Genomic DNA, 13,245 nt, shown 5'->3' on the forward strand with positions numbered 1-13,245 from the left:
TCAAATATTCATGACATTTAAATACTAATCTAAGATATCAATCAATCTACCTATCTAAGTACGTTGTTAAATTTTAGACGGGTTAATTAAAGAAAGAAGGAAATTGACCTAAAGATTATTTTTAGCTTATTAACCTAGTCACCTAGTTACATTTCACACAGAGATAAAAGAGAAATTAAAGTTAAAAGTTAAAGATAAAAAAGTTATAAAATTTTACATGAAAGTGCTCATAATGATTACTAGTCAAAATTGATGTAAAAACATAATGCCTTCTGGTGTCTTATTTTTTTTGGCAGAATTTGTTGAAATATTAATTTTAATCTGGAATTCAGATATCATTGTAAAATTAAGGATATTTTTAAAAGCGAAGCTTTTATATAATTAGGGTCGGTCAGTCCGTACGTCCGTCCGTAGCAACTCTATAATCATTACTAGAATGTCCGTACGTCCATTTTAAACATGTGAATTTTTTACATTTTTAACAACAAATTTGTATGTGACCTGATTATCCGATTGGTCTGATTTTTGCTATACTGATTCCTGGGACAACAAAGTACAATATTATAAGCGAAGCAACTCTATAATCAAGTTCTAAAAATGTAAGTATGTCCATTAATATCATCCTGTATCAAGCAGTTTGTTAACAAATTTACTTACAATTTTGCTTTGACTCTTATCCATTTACATTCTGATTATTCAGTTCTAACATTATACAAGTGTTAATGTCCGTTTGTCCTACCGTTTCAAAGCTTCGCTTTTATGGATGTTGTCATCCTTGTTTTTTTTAATGAAGATGCTTTTATTTTTGCATAAATACTGCAAATTTTTATTTCAATTTAAATATGAAAATGTTAATCTTAAGAATAAGACAATTGACAATAGAAAGATGCACACACCCAATTATGACATTAAGGCTTCATAAAGATTATTGTTTGAAAAGTTTGAACACTTTTAGTTGAACAAACCAATCAAGATTTGTCAAAAGTATCCTAAGTTTTTGAGCCAACTAATATTAGAGAGCATCAGCATGTTATAAAACTTTTGGTATAAGTATATTATAATTCAATGTCCCCTCCCCCCATGTGTTAATAAAGTATTTTCAAATAATTTACTTTCAATTTACTTATCTTTGTATGCCTGACTTCGTATCAGTTTATTAAAAGCGAAGCTTTTCTATAATTAGGGTCGGTCGGTCCATCCGTCCGTCCGTTCGTTTGTCCGTAACTGATAGCTTTTTTCGTTAATTTAGGCATGTTGGAATTGTCCTATCGATTTCAAATTTTGCATGGTGATTCCTTTAGTAGTTAGGTACGATTTAGAAAGCATAGCAACTCTATAATCATCACCAAAATGTCCGTACGTCCATTTTAAACATGTTGATTTTTTACTTTTTTAACAACATATTTTTATGTGATATAATCATCCGATTAATCTGATTTTTGGTATATTGATTCCTGGGACAACAAAGTATAATGTAATAAGCGAAGCAACTCTATAATCAAGTCCTAAAAATGTAAATATGTCCATAAACATTATCCTGAATCAAGCAGTTTTTCAACAAATTTACTTACAATTTTGCTTTGTCCTACCGTTTCAGTGCTTCGCTTTTATGGATGTTGTCATCTTTGTTTTATTAGAACCTATTACATATTACGACTTTATTATTATTATTTAAACACTTAATTTCTACATAACGCTTATCATTTCGCAATAAAATATCTAATTCTAAAATTGTTCTTTGTCTGAGATAGACTGTTGAGATAAGAGGAACTCTATAGTAAATATATCCAACAATAGAAGTGAAAAATTACCCTAATGTTTAGTTATTTTGTTTATAGGTGTATTCAAATCAGGGAGGAAGGGGACATTTAGCTGTATATTACACTATACCCAAACGTTTTCTTTTTCGTTGGCACAACAACTTTGGGGACTCTTAATAAATTTTGATTGGTTGGTTCGTTAAGTTGAGTGTCCAAACATGACAACCACTAATTGTAATCTACAGAAGAGCTAATTTTGTGTATCACCATTAGAGATTTACATCAATTATTTGTCCATTGTCTTATCCCTTTAGATCCCTGTATTAAAATACTTAAATATGCAAGCAAAAAAATACATTTTTTGTTCTCAAAGTCAAAAGTACAAAGGGAATTTTTAAAGCTTAATTTTAATAGGTAAGAACTTATTGATTTAAATTTTTTTTTGGTTAATTCATTGTATTAGATCTTTTATCCCATTATGAAACATTGATATTGTGAAAAATGATATTCATGTTAGTTCTAATTTCAGAAACGCAAAAGTTAATATCTAAAATAAAGATTGAGATATTGAAAAGAAAATCAAAATGGTATCAACTGGATTAGTTGGTTGAATTATAGAGATATCTAAAAAATCGTTCAAGCGTAGAAGGTAAGAAAATTTTTCGATTCAAGCGATATTCTAAACTAGCAGCTACGCCCCTAAAAGCCTCTAGTGGCACTTTAAATGTATGGTTTAAAAAAAATAATACTATACCTAGCTATGTTGCTTACAAGTTTCTACGATACTTAGCTATGTTGCATAGGCTCTCTTTTCGTAAATTTTTTTCTTCGATTTTTAGTAATTTCTCTTTGGAGGGTGGGGGTACCCTCCCCCAAAATAATTACAAACCTTCCCGGGACCTATGAGAAGCTACCCTGTTAAGGAGAACCCGATTAGTTCAGCGGTTAGCAAGATCTTTCGGTACAAACACACAGACAAAGAGACATGCTGTTACTTTAGTATACGGATTTATATGAGAATGATGTTTGTCTGACCGTCTGTCCACGAGATTAAAGTTAAAGATCTCGGCAACTATACATGTCTGGTTACAATATTTCATCATCTCGCCTACTTCGTGTCTGATGGTTTCAATATTTCATCATGTAGCTCTACTCTACATATAATGGTTTGGACTATTTTTTTAAAGAGGTAGTGCACTTGCAAATATATTAGTCAAATATACACGTTTTAGAGGGCTCGACTAGTAATCTATGAATGTAATCTTCAAATTGTCTTGTATAAATACTCCCCATCCCCATTTTGAGAAGAAGGACCTAAAATACTTGTGTACAAGTTATGTTTAAAATTTTACATGACATGTACTTGATGTTTTGAATTTTTATCTTAATATTGTTACTAAGCTTATCAATATTTTTGTTTGCAAAATTCGCAATTTTAAATTATGTAATAATAATTTTAAAATTGGCTTATAATGATTAGTCATTGCTATAAATCGTTAAATGTTGGGCATTTTCTAGGTGATGAATTAAAGTTAGAGGTTAAATGAATTCTAATGAGGTTTTGCTAATTACCTAACCTAATTTGGGTGAAGCTGCTGTCCATGAAACTTTAACGTCAGGTCCAATAATCCAGGATAAACCGTATAAACACCAGGGATATTAAGTAACACCCATTAGCGAACAAATTCTTTGATTGCACGACCTTTGGCTGGAAGTACTAACTCTGCATAGTACTGAGTTACGCTTGTTTTTAGACAAGGCATTTCTTCTACTCTAACTATTTATGTCGCGCACCTGACATAGCAGTCTTTATTTATGAAGCGGTCTTAAGCCGAGATTCTAACCTATGACCTCCCCGACGACGAACGGATGCGCTACGTGTTGAGCCACGGTAGCGAGTTGAGGTTTTGCAAACTTATGCTTGTTGTATCAACTATTATTTTTAGACAAAGAAGATTGAACCCTTATTGTAAACAAAGAATAAGGTCACCATGTTCAAAAAGGAAAATCCAATGGAAAAACGACTCAGGTAAAATTTAGGTCTGGTATTCTAACTAATTACATATGGAAAAACTATAAATAAAACCTGGTTTTGGTTTAAAATCACTAAAGTTGGCATAAAGGTAGGCTTTTATACACAAAGATACTTAAGTATGAAATTAAGTCTTATCCTGCTAATTTAAAATAACTTTTGCAATATAAAGCTAATTCAAAGTGTAATAGATAAAGAGGGTAAAGTCCCTTTCGTGACATCGCCTCTTAAGGGGCGTTTCGAAGTATTTTCACAGTAGCTTTTGATAAGTTATTTTAGGTTAGGTTAGGTGATTGCCCCACAGGGTTAGACAATTGGGTTATACAGGGTTATAGCCCCACGAATGGTCTAGAAATAGAAGAAAAGCTACTGTGAAAATACGACGAATCGCCCCTTGAGAGGCGATGTCACGAAAGGGACTATACACAATAAAGGTTACTTAACAGGGATGACAGGATTTCTAATGTTTCAATTTCAATTGGTAGGGGAGAAAAATTCAGTGTAATTTATTAGGATACATTTCAGTGTAATGATTTTCTGAATATCCGTCCCTATTTCTGACTTTACCCAGACTTTAACCTGCATCCTATGACTAACTGCCAAGTTTACTTTTTTTACCAGAATTATTTTTATGACATACTTAAAACGTAGTAGTGTTACAACATAGCTACCAACTTTAATTTGATCTCAATGTTTTATTTGTCAATTTTACCTAATTTTCGTCGCATTTTGGTCGTTACATGTATATTTGAATAGTCCATATTTGAGTTTTTTTTTCATTGCTGGGCAAAAGATAACGATAAAAATACAGGTGTCGTTTCAGAAACAAAAGTTACCAAAGAAATATGTTATATATAAGTTAGAAAATAGCATAATCTTGGACGAAGCAGCTTATAAAGCCTATAAAAATGACGCCATGTCTATCCAATCAATTCTAATAACACAAAGTATCTTGATGTCTGTCTGTCCGTCCGTCCGTCCGTCTGTCTGTCTGTCTGTCTGTCTGTCTGTCTGTCTGTCTGTCTGTCTGTCTGTCTGTCTGTCTGTCTGTCTGTCCATCTGTCTGTCTGTCCGGCCATCCCTGAAGATTTTGGTAACCACTGAACCAATCGGATTCTACTCTTCAGGGTATATACCTATTGGTCCCGTTGTGGTTTTAAGCTATTTTCTTGGGGGGTGGGACACCCTCAAACCCCCCCTCCCCCCAAAAAAAACTGGGGAAACTACTTCACATAAATTATGGGCAGCAGCACCAGATTTTTTTTACTAGGGGCGAAGCCGCTAGTATTTCTATAAAGCAGTTAGAAAATGAACTTTATATAAAAAAAATACTTTTCCTTAACATTGTTAGAGCACTAGGTATTTTTGACCAGTTGCAAATCTTTAGCCTTTTTCTGTAACATTCATGAAATTTTAAAAATAGCTTCAATTAATTTGTAATTTAAAAGAAATTTATAAAAAGTTGCTATTTCTCATGTAATTTATCAGTCATGCATCCATTAGAAAGGTAGGGGATGGGGTAAACGGGATTGAAAAGAGGAATCTTTATTTTAGCCCACAGCGTGTTTCACTTTATTAGAGAAAATGAAAGTCTGGTGTAAGATCCAAGTAATAATACATCCATTCTCAAATTAAGGTTATTAAATACTTAAACCTAACTATATTTTTTAATTTTTCAGAAAAATTTGGAAAGGAGAACAAGAAAATATAAAACTTTTGGAAAAACAACTTCATCAGTTAGAAAAGGTATAATATCCTATATAATAAAGTAACTGGATGTGTGTGCAGTAAGTCCTTTTTTTGTAATTTCCAATTTTCAAAGATCAGTTGTAGATCAAACCAAAAAATTTTTCTTATGAAAAAGCAAATATTTTATTTAAAAATAATGCATAAAATATTATTGCTCCGTTACATTTAACAAAATGTTTTCATATGTTTAAACAATTAAGATTAGTTTGTTAAGTTAAATTTAAAAAAATAAAAGAAACATCAAATTTTTTATTTTAAAAGATTTAGTTTATTTTCTTTTTTGGTTTCCAATATTTGAAAATCTTTTAATATATTTTTCTGAATTTTAGGCTTTAGAAGACAACGAAAAAGTACTAAATAGTAAAATCAACGACGTTAGTCCACAGGTATGTAGTATTATTAGTAGCAAAGCTACTCGATTATCGAATATCCGTCTGTCTGAAACTTTTTTTTAGTGAAATGTGATTTTCTCGGCTCGTAGTTAATATAAAGTGCTGAAAATTTTTGCAAAGATTCTCCATACTAGCTTCCAGTTTATAATTTACCTGGTTCAATGGTCTGATATTCATGCTACAAAAGAATTATATAAATATTTATATAGATAAAGGTTTCGTGATTTTTTATGTATCATCACTCTCTGTCTTTCTTTTTATAACCACTGATCATCTGTTGTATAACTACGACTCATATATACTTCGCTTCTTATGGATGCTTTTTTATCTTGTCCGCGGATACGATAAAAAAGATTCTTAGCTGCCTAATAAAAAAAGGCAAAATTTATCTAGTTTTGGTATCTTCTTAAAGAGGTTGCGTGATTATTCGTAAAGCTTTTTATATTTCCAAATATTTGATAATTTATTCATTTATTATATCTTGGCTTCATATTTTTTTGTTTATTTTATAATAGTAAATTGTTTGTATAATTTACTTTTGATTATCTTATTATTCAATCTTATGCAAAAAAAAAGTAAAAACACTTGTTGATTATTATATTAAGTAAGTAAAAATATTTCTCTTAATATACATAAAATATTAAATGTATAATTATAGGTGTATAATGCAGACTTCAGTCTTGCCCAAGTGGGAGACAACCTTTTCGTCTGCTAGCAAATTGCTTTGTGTTCTTCTGTGTTTATATTTCCGACGTTATATAAGCTGATTTAAAAGAGACAATACAAAATCAGGACAGGGTCCCCGCCCTGTAGGTAGTGTTACACATGGATCATCAGAACAGGGTCCCCGCCCTGTAGGCAGTGTTACATATGGATCATGCCCCCTCTATTCTTTTCCCTTAATATATAAATTAGGGTGATATTGACAATGTTGTCAAATCCTATGATAATAGTTATTTATTGCATCGTATAATAGAAAGCTTTCCACTGATATCAAAATGAAGAATTATAAGATGAAAACCAGCTTTGATAGACCTGAGGGGCTGGTTTTGTTTTAAAGAAAAATAATTGTTTTTTTGAGGGGGTCATTTTTACTAGGAGATATTTCTATTGGGAGGCTGGTGTTACCCTCCCCCAAAATAGATTTAAACCTTTACAGGATCTATGATGTTGCTTTTATGCAAAGATGTTTTTTCAGGAGTCTAAATTAGAGAAAGAAGCCACCAAACTGAAAGAAAAGCTGGAAAGAGTTACTCTAGATTTAGAAAAGGTAATTGTTTTCTTTATTTAATTTCAAGGTAGATTTGGCAAAGATAACAACATTCTTAAAAGCGAAGCTCTGAAATGAGAAGACAAACGAACATTATCACTTGTAGAGTTACAGAACTGAATAAGCAGAATATAAATGTATAAAATATAGAAAGAAATTAAGTAATTTTGTTGCAAAACTGCTAAGAACACTGTCTAAGGACATACTTACATTTTTAGAACTTACTAAAGAAAATTGTACATTGTACTATGTTGTCTTAGGAATCAGTAATCCAAAAATTAGATGATTAGGATAATTGTATAACATGAAATTTCTTTGTGAAAAAGCAACATGTTTTGAATTAATGTACAGACATTATGGTAACGAGTATAGAGTTGCACACTTCCTACATCGTACCTAACTTTTATAGGAATAATCATGCAAAGTTTGAAATCGATATTACAATTCTAACATGTTTAAATCAAATGAAAAGAGCTAACCTTTCCGAAATAAATTTGAACAAATTTATTATTTAAGTTTAAAGAAAAGCGGGAAAGATCTGCGGAACCCTACAGAGAGCGGAACGAAGAATTGCGGGAACGGCTGGAAATTGTGCGGGTACAGTTAACCGCAGCGAATAGCTCCCGCAGGGTGCGCAGTTCCTCTACAAATCTAACAGCAAACGCAAGCTCAATGCTGGATGTTAGATTTTCTCCAGGTAAAAATTATTTATTATTTTTGCACAGTTTCTCTACAAATCTTTGTCTATTTCAATTATATTTCTATCTTTTTTTTTATTGGATATAGGTGGATTGCTAAAAACGTTCATTGTCAGATTTATATATCGACGAAGATGATGCCATTTTTGTTCAAAGTGTATTCACAATTTCACTTTGTAGTTAGAAAGTATTGATAATCTATATTGGGGGGGGGGGGGGGGATAGGTGGGTTTCGAAAAAATGTTATAGATAACATTTCGGAAATTTTTTGATGGTGACGGGTAATCACTCCTATACTCCCTCCCATCCATATTTGACGTCATTACTTTTACAAAATGGTTTTATGCTCTTAAAATCTAAATAAAATCCTTGGGTTTTTGCCTAGGATACCCTGTCCATGGCCATGTGAGATCTCTGAGCGAATCTGAAGCTGATCCCTCAAGCCATGTCTCTTTCTCGTTATGCTAATTAACTTATTCATTAAGCTGTGATATATTAAAAATTCAAAGACTGATTCATCAAGCCATAAAACCATTCCAAAAGTGCCTTATTATTAAAAACAATTATAAAATAAACTGTGATATTGATAACAACAAGTGCAATAAAGTGTAACTATACAATTTGGTTGTTAAAAAGTCTTCAACTAGTTGAATATTTTCCTGCTTTTTACTCTAAAATTACAAAAAGCATAGCCTACTTTTTGAAGGATTTCATATTAGACTTTTTATAAACATTGCATCAAATCAATTTTAAGAGATAGGTCAAACAGTGTTTTTTTTCAAGTTAAGATGTCTATTTAACATCCAAATTGAAAGAGAAAGTTTTTTTGCCAAAAAACTGCACTATTAGAAAGAAAACCTGTTGGTTGCATGTCATATAACCTGACCTCTCGTACTCCTAGGTGAAAATGATCGTGTGCGTAGTACATCCACTCCAGTGTCCCCGCTCGGCGCGTTTCCCGCCACCTCAACCGCCTCACTCGCCTTCCAAAACTCGCCATCCAGCGGCCCAACCTCGCCCTCTGCCCCGTCTTCATTTCTACACACCTCACAATTAGCAGCTAATCCGTATTTTACGGTGCACGAGGAGAAGGGTTCGAATCCTCCCTCGTATGATGATGCTTGGAACTCGTTAAAATTGAGTGAGGTGCCCTGATACTTGTATAGTTTCTATGTAAGCTTTAAATATTGTACATATATTTCATCGCAGGGAGGTAGGGGACATTGGACTGTAAATTACACTGGTACCCAAAATGTTTTAGAACCACATTTTCTTGTTCGATGGCTAAGTAACTTTGGGTACTATTAAATTTTGATTGGTTTCTTCTAAATTAGTAGTTTACAAGCTTTCAACTAATAATTTAATCTTCAGAAGGGGTATTGTGTTTATCATAATTGGGGATGTACATTGTACATTGCAGTACATCAATTTTTCGTCCAATGTCTAGTCTCTTAAGATCCCTGATGTTATCAAACAAATTTCAAGAATTTATAATAATGTACAACAGGCAATTTCAGTTTTAATATTTTTTTCTTTTTCTTTTACAATTTTTTTGGCCAGCATCTAAGTTCAATATTTTCCTTGTTTAAATGAAATCTATTTTGTTGTCAACTTTTCCAACAGCCAAAATTATTGAAGCAAAATGCAACAATGTTTATTTTATCACCTAAACCTAATTTCATTTTTCCTCATAAAGTAGTTACATGACATTTTAAAGAAGCTTTTTTATAGTGCATATAAAAAATTACGTCCATTGGTCAATTAAAATGTTTACTGGCCTGCCATTGATAATTTTGTCAGTGTATAGGCCTAACATTGATTATTTGTATTGTATGACGTCATTTTTATAGGCACTATGAAGAGCTTCCATTTCAAAAGTAAATTATAGTATTACAAATAGGTAGAACAGTTTCTTTAGTTGTCATATCCCTTTTCCCAATCAAAAGAAAACCATTAGAATTTGAACAAAAGAACATGAAGAAATTTTCATAATTGTATAATAATTTATCACGAAATTTTGTTGGTAACTAGGCGTGACAATCATTGCAAATATTAATCATTATGGCAAGCAACACTAATCAACAAATATTAAAGATAAACTTTATTTTTTTTCTGTAAATAACTTCTTTAATTTAATTATTCAAAACAATTTCATATCTTAGTCTCTAACTTTTATTGGCCAAAATAACTTTAGCGAACTTAAATTTTTGTTCAAAGTTTTCATGGTTAAACTGCATTTCAAGGTAAAATGTTCCTGGTAACGAATATCTCTAAAAATCGTAAACTTTAAAGGCTCCTAACGGCCAAATGGTGGAACGCATAGATTATGATCGTATACAATTTAAACCGACAAAAGAAGGCTTACAAATAATCTGTAATAGTCATTAATCAATAATGCACAATTATCTCGCATTGCACAGAAATGTACAAAAACGACTTATTTTGCGTTAGTGAAGCTTTCCCTGTGCATCATTGATATTGGCTATTCCCGATTATTTGTAGTCCTTTTTATGCCACTTAAAAAGGTGTGCGGGCATGATACGTTTGGCAGCTAGCGGCCTTTAAAATTCATAGATTTTTTTTCGTTACCAGGAACATTTTACCGTGAACTCCAGTTGACCCGTTTATTTTTTCATAAATCAACATTTAATGAATATATAGATCTATTCATTTTCTATAAAAATAGTTGATAGCTTTAACTTAGATGACATAATAAATAAGGCTTTTATTACAGTAGTTTAGAATAATGTATAATATATTATGATGTGATAAGTAAAATAAGCCTAAGCTAAAAAAAATACAAGTAATGTAAATGCAGTCTTTGGTCAATGAGAGATAAATAACTTCATCACCAAATATCTTTCTATTCTTAATGTAAAATATAAAGTTCAACAGTTTTAAAATCTAAAAAACTTGGTAACTGGTGTAATTAAGTTTCGTTTTTTAAGGAAGTTTTGTAAATGTCTTGGGTTCTAGAGTATTTTCATGACCCCCAGGAGATAGTATACTATAAATTCGTAATTCAATGGAAGTTTAATTTATTTTTTATTGACCTATCTCTGTATGCGTTATATAAATATGTGATATAATACTCAAAAATAATAATAAATCTCCAATAAAATAATTATGTGATCAATTAAAAAGTTAAGCTTCACTATAGTCTTTTGTGTATGTCTTCGCGATGAACAGATTTAAAGTGTTTGTGGAAGATATGATATTGAAAGAGTATAAAAACAGCACACGGTTAATGGATATAGAATATACATTAATATTTGGATGTATGACAGGGGGAAAATTGTCTTCAAATTAAGTTGCTATTTCTTCTTTCATTTCTTGGTCAATTTGTTTATCCAGAATGAGGGGAATGGGTGAATTGTTATATTAGCCCACTGCGTGTTTCACTTTATTAGATAGCATGAAAATCTGGTGTAAGAGCCAAATCCATTATTTGGTTATATTTTCCTTTTTTAAGAAGGCTTTCCAATTACAAATACAAAAAAATAATCCTTTTAGAAAAATTACCCCCCTTTCAAAACCTAATTTGACAAAACAACTCAATTGACTGCAAGGTCACAGGATTTAAACACTTTAGTACAAGATTTATACCAAAACACAAAAAAAGGTTTTTGAGAAAAAGCAAAAATAATATTGGCGGCTGAATATATCAACAAACAAAAAAACGGCTGTGGTGAGGCAAAATTCCGAATGCCAAGCCAGCTTGATATTACACAGCTGCACTGGTGGTAAATTTTTTATATAAAACAACTGCAATTTGGCGACTACGTGATTGCGATTTTCTCAAATTTTTGCAGTTCTTAAAAGTGATTAAGCCGTCGTCCGACTGGCATTAGATTCCGGCTGCTTATAGGTTAGAACAAGTAAGTCTAAAGTCTTTTCTTGTATTCATTTGAATCCGGTGGATAGGAACCGGTTCTCATGAATACGAAAAAACTATGTCTAGCATCGTATTATATCCAGTTTTCTACGAATATAGAAATGTACAATCATAAGATTAAAACTAGTTTTTTTAGCCGGTGCCTTCGGCACCACGGGGCATTGTACATTCTATATCCGTGGAAAGCCGTTTATAATACGATACGAGAAATAACTATTCCAGTATTGCTTCAAGACAGATATTTTCGTTGGATTAGAACCGGTTTTCAGCCATTCTGAAAAATCCTGCATACTATTTAAAGACAAATTTCTACAGATAATAAAATGAAATTATAAAATTAATGCACGCAATCATATAATTTTTTATTTTATTATCCGCGAAAAGCTGTCTATAATACGATGCGATAAATAACTAATATTGTTTTTTTCATTTTGTGTTGGAATATAAAATTTGGAAGCAGCCTAATCTATGCATAATGCACTTACTGCAATTGAGGGGACACATAAATCTTCATCTGTCAAGGAGTTAATCTATTGCCAAGATTAGAATTATTTTTTAGCCTTTTTTAAATAAAGATTTTTCTTTTTCCTTTTATCTAGAGTTTTTGAAATGTAGAAAATAAAGATAAGTTGAATGTCGTCATGTAAAGATTGAACCTTTTTTATAGCTCTTCACACAAATTGGTTAGTTATATTTTGTCATTGGATTGTAATTGTACTTGATTTAAGATACGTTCTCGAATATGTTGGCATAACATCTGCAGGGACTTAATTTTCTACCAATAATTTTAATCCATGGTTGGGGGGATTTTGTTTACATCAATTTATCGTCTTTTCAGTTCGATCCTTGTTAAATATCCAGTGTTGCGACCAACAACCCTACCACCCTTAAATTTAATTTTATTGAATTTTGCTGGATTCACCAAACCTACCGCATGTCTACAATATATAAAACTGACGGCCTCTAAGGGCACTTGAGGGAGGGAGTGAGGGTACGTCAATCCTTTCAATTTTGATTTTTGAGAAGGGGGAATTTTTTCAATGCCGATTGGGGGAGTGGGGGGGGGGGGAAAGTAACCTCCCCCAAAATAGAAATTACCATTCCCTGAGATAGACATCCTGTTACTTTTATATAAGGATTAATTTCTAGAATAATGTTACAAGGTAATATTTTAAAAATAACCAAGACTATGATACTTTAGGTGTAGGGAGTGTAGCGCCACCCCTCCTTCTCAACTTTTGATTTAGTCTTAAAAAGAAAAAAATGGGGGGAGGGTGGTCGTCATTTTTTCTAGGGGCGATTTCTCTTGAAAGGTAGTGGCATTCTTACCAAAAATAGCTATAAACCTTCCCAGGGCCTATAAAAAGCTTCACCGTAAAGGAGACCCATATTGGTTCAACGTTTATCGATATCCACAGATAACGCAACAGTAGAAAGAAAAACTAAAAA

The 13,245-nt window shown here is 31.9% G+C and overlaps 1 protein-coding gene across 2 annotated transcripts; it reads left to right on the forward strand.

Moving 5' to 3' along the window:
• The first annotated feature begins 2,286 nt into the window (after nt 1-2,286).
• Nucleotides 2,287-11,025, forward strand: LOC145320255 (uncharacterized). 2 transcript variants are annotated; one of them, XM_080162692.1, is made up of 7 exons: nt 2,287-2,409; nt 3,707-3,789; nt 5,472-5,538; nt 5,871-5,927; nt 7,132-7,203; nt 7,720-7,900; nt 8,287-8,521. In XM_080162692.1, the coding sequence occupies exons 2-7, from the start codon at nt 3,752-3,754 to the stop codon at nt 8,367-8,369; spliced, it is 498 nt and encodes a 165-aa protein (XP_080018818.1). In that variant the 5' UTR covers nt 2,287-2,409; nt 3,707-3,751; the 3' UTR covers nt 8,370-8,521. The 2 variants fall into 2 exon arrangements, with proteins under 2 accessions (XP_080018818.1, XP_080018813.1); XM_080162687.1 differs by lacking the exon at nt 8,287-8,521 and adding an exon at nt 8,803-11,025 and having other exon boundaries at nt 2,288-2,409.
• Nucleotides 11,026-13,245: the final 2,220 nt, after the last annotated feature.

Source organism: Acartia tonsa, chromosome 1 (assembly GCF_053477335.1).
Source record: "Acartia tonsa isolate MP-2025a chromosome 1, ASM5347733v1, whole genome shotgun sequence".
NCBI lineage: Eukaryota > Metazoa > Arthropoda > Copepoda > Calanoida > Acartiidae > Acartia > Acartia tonsa.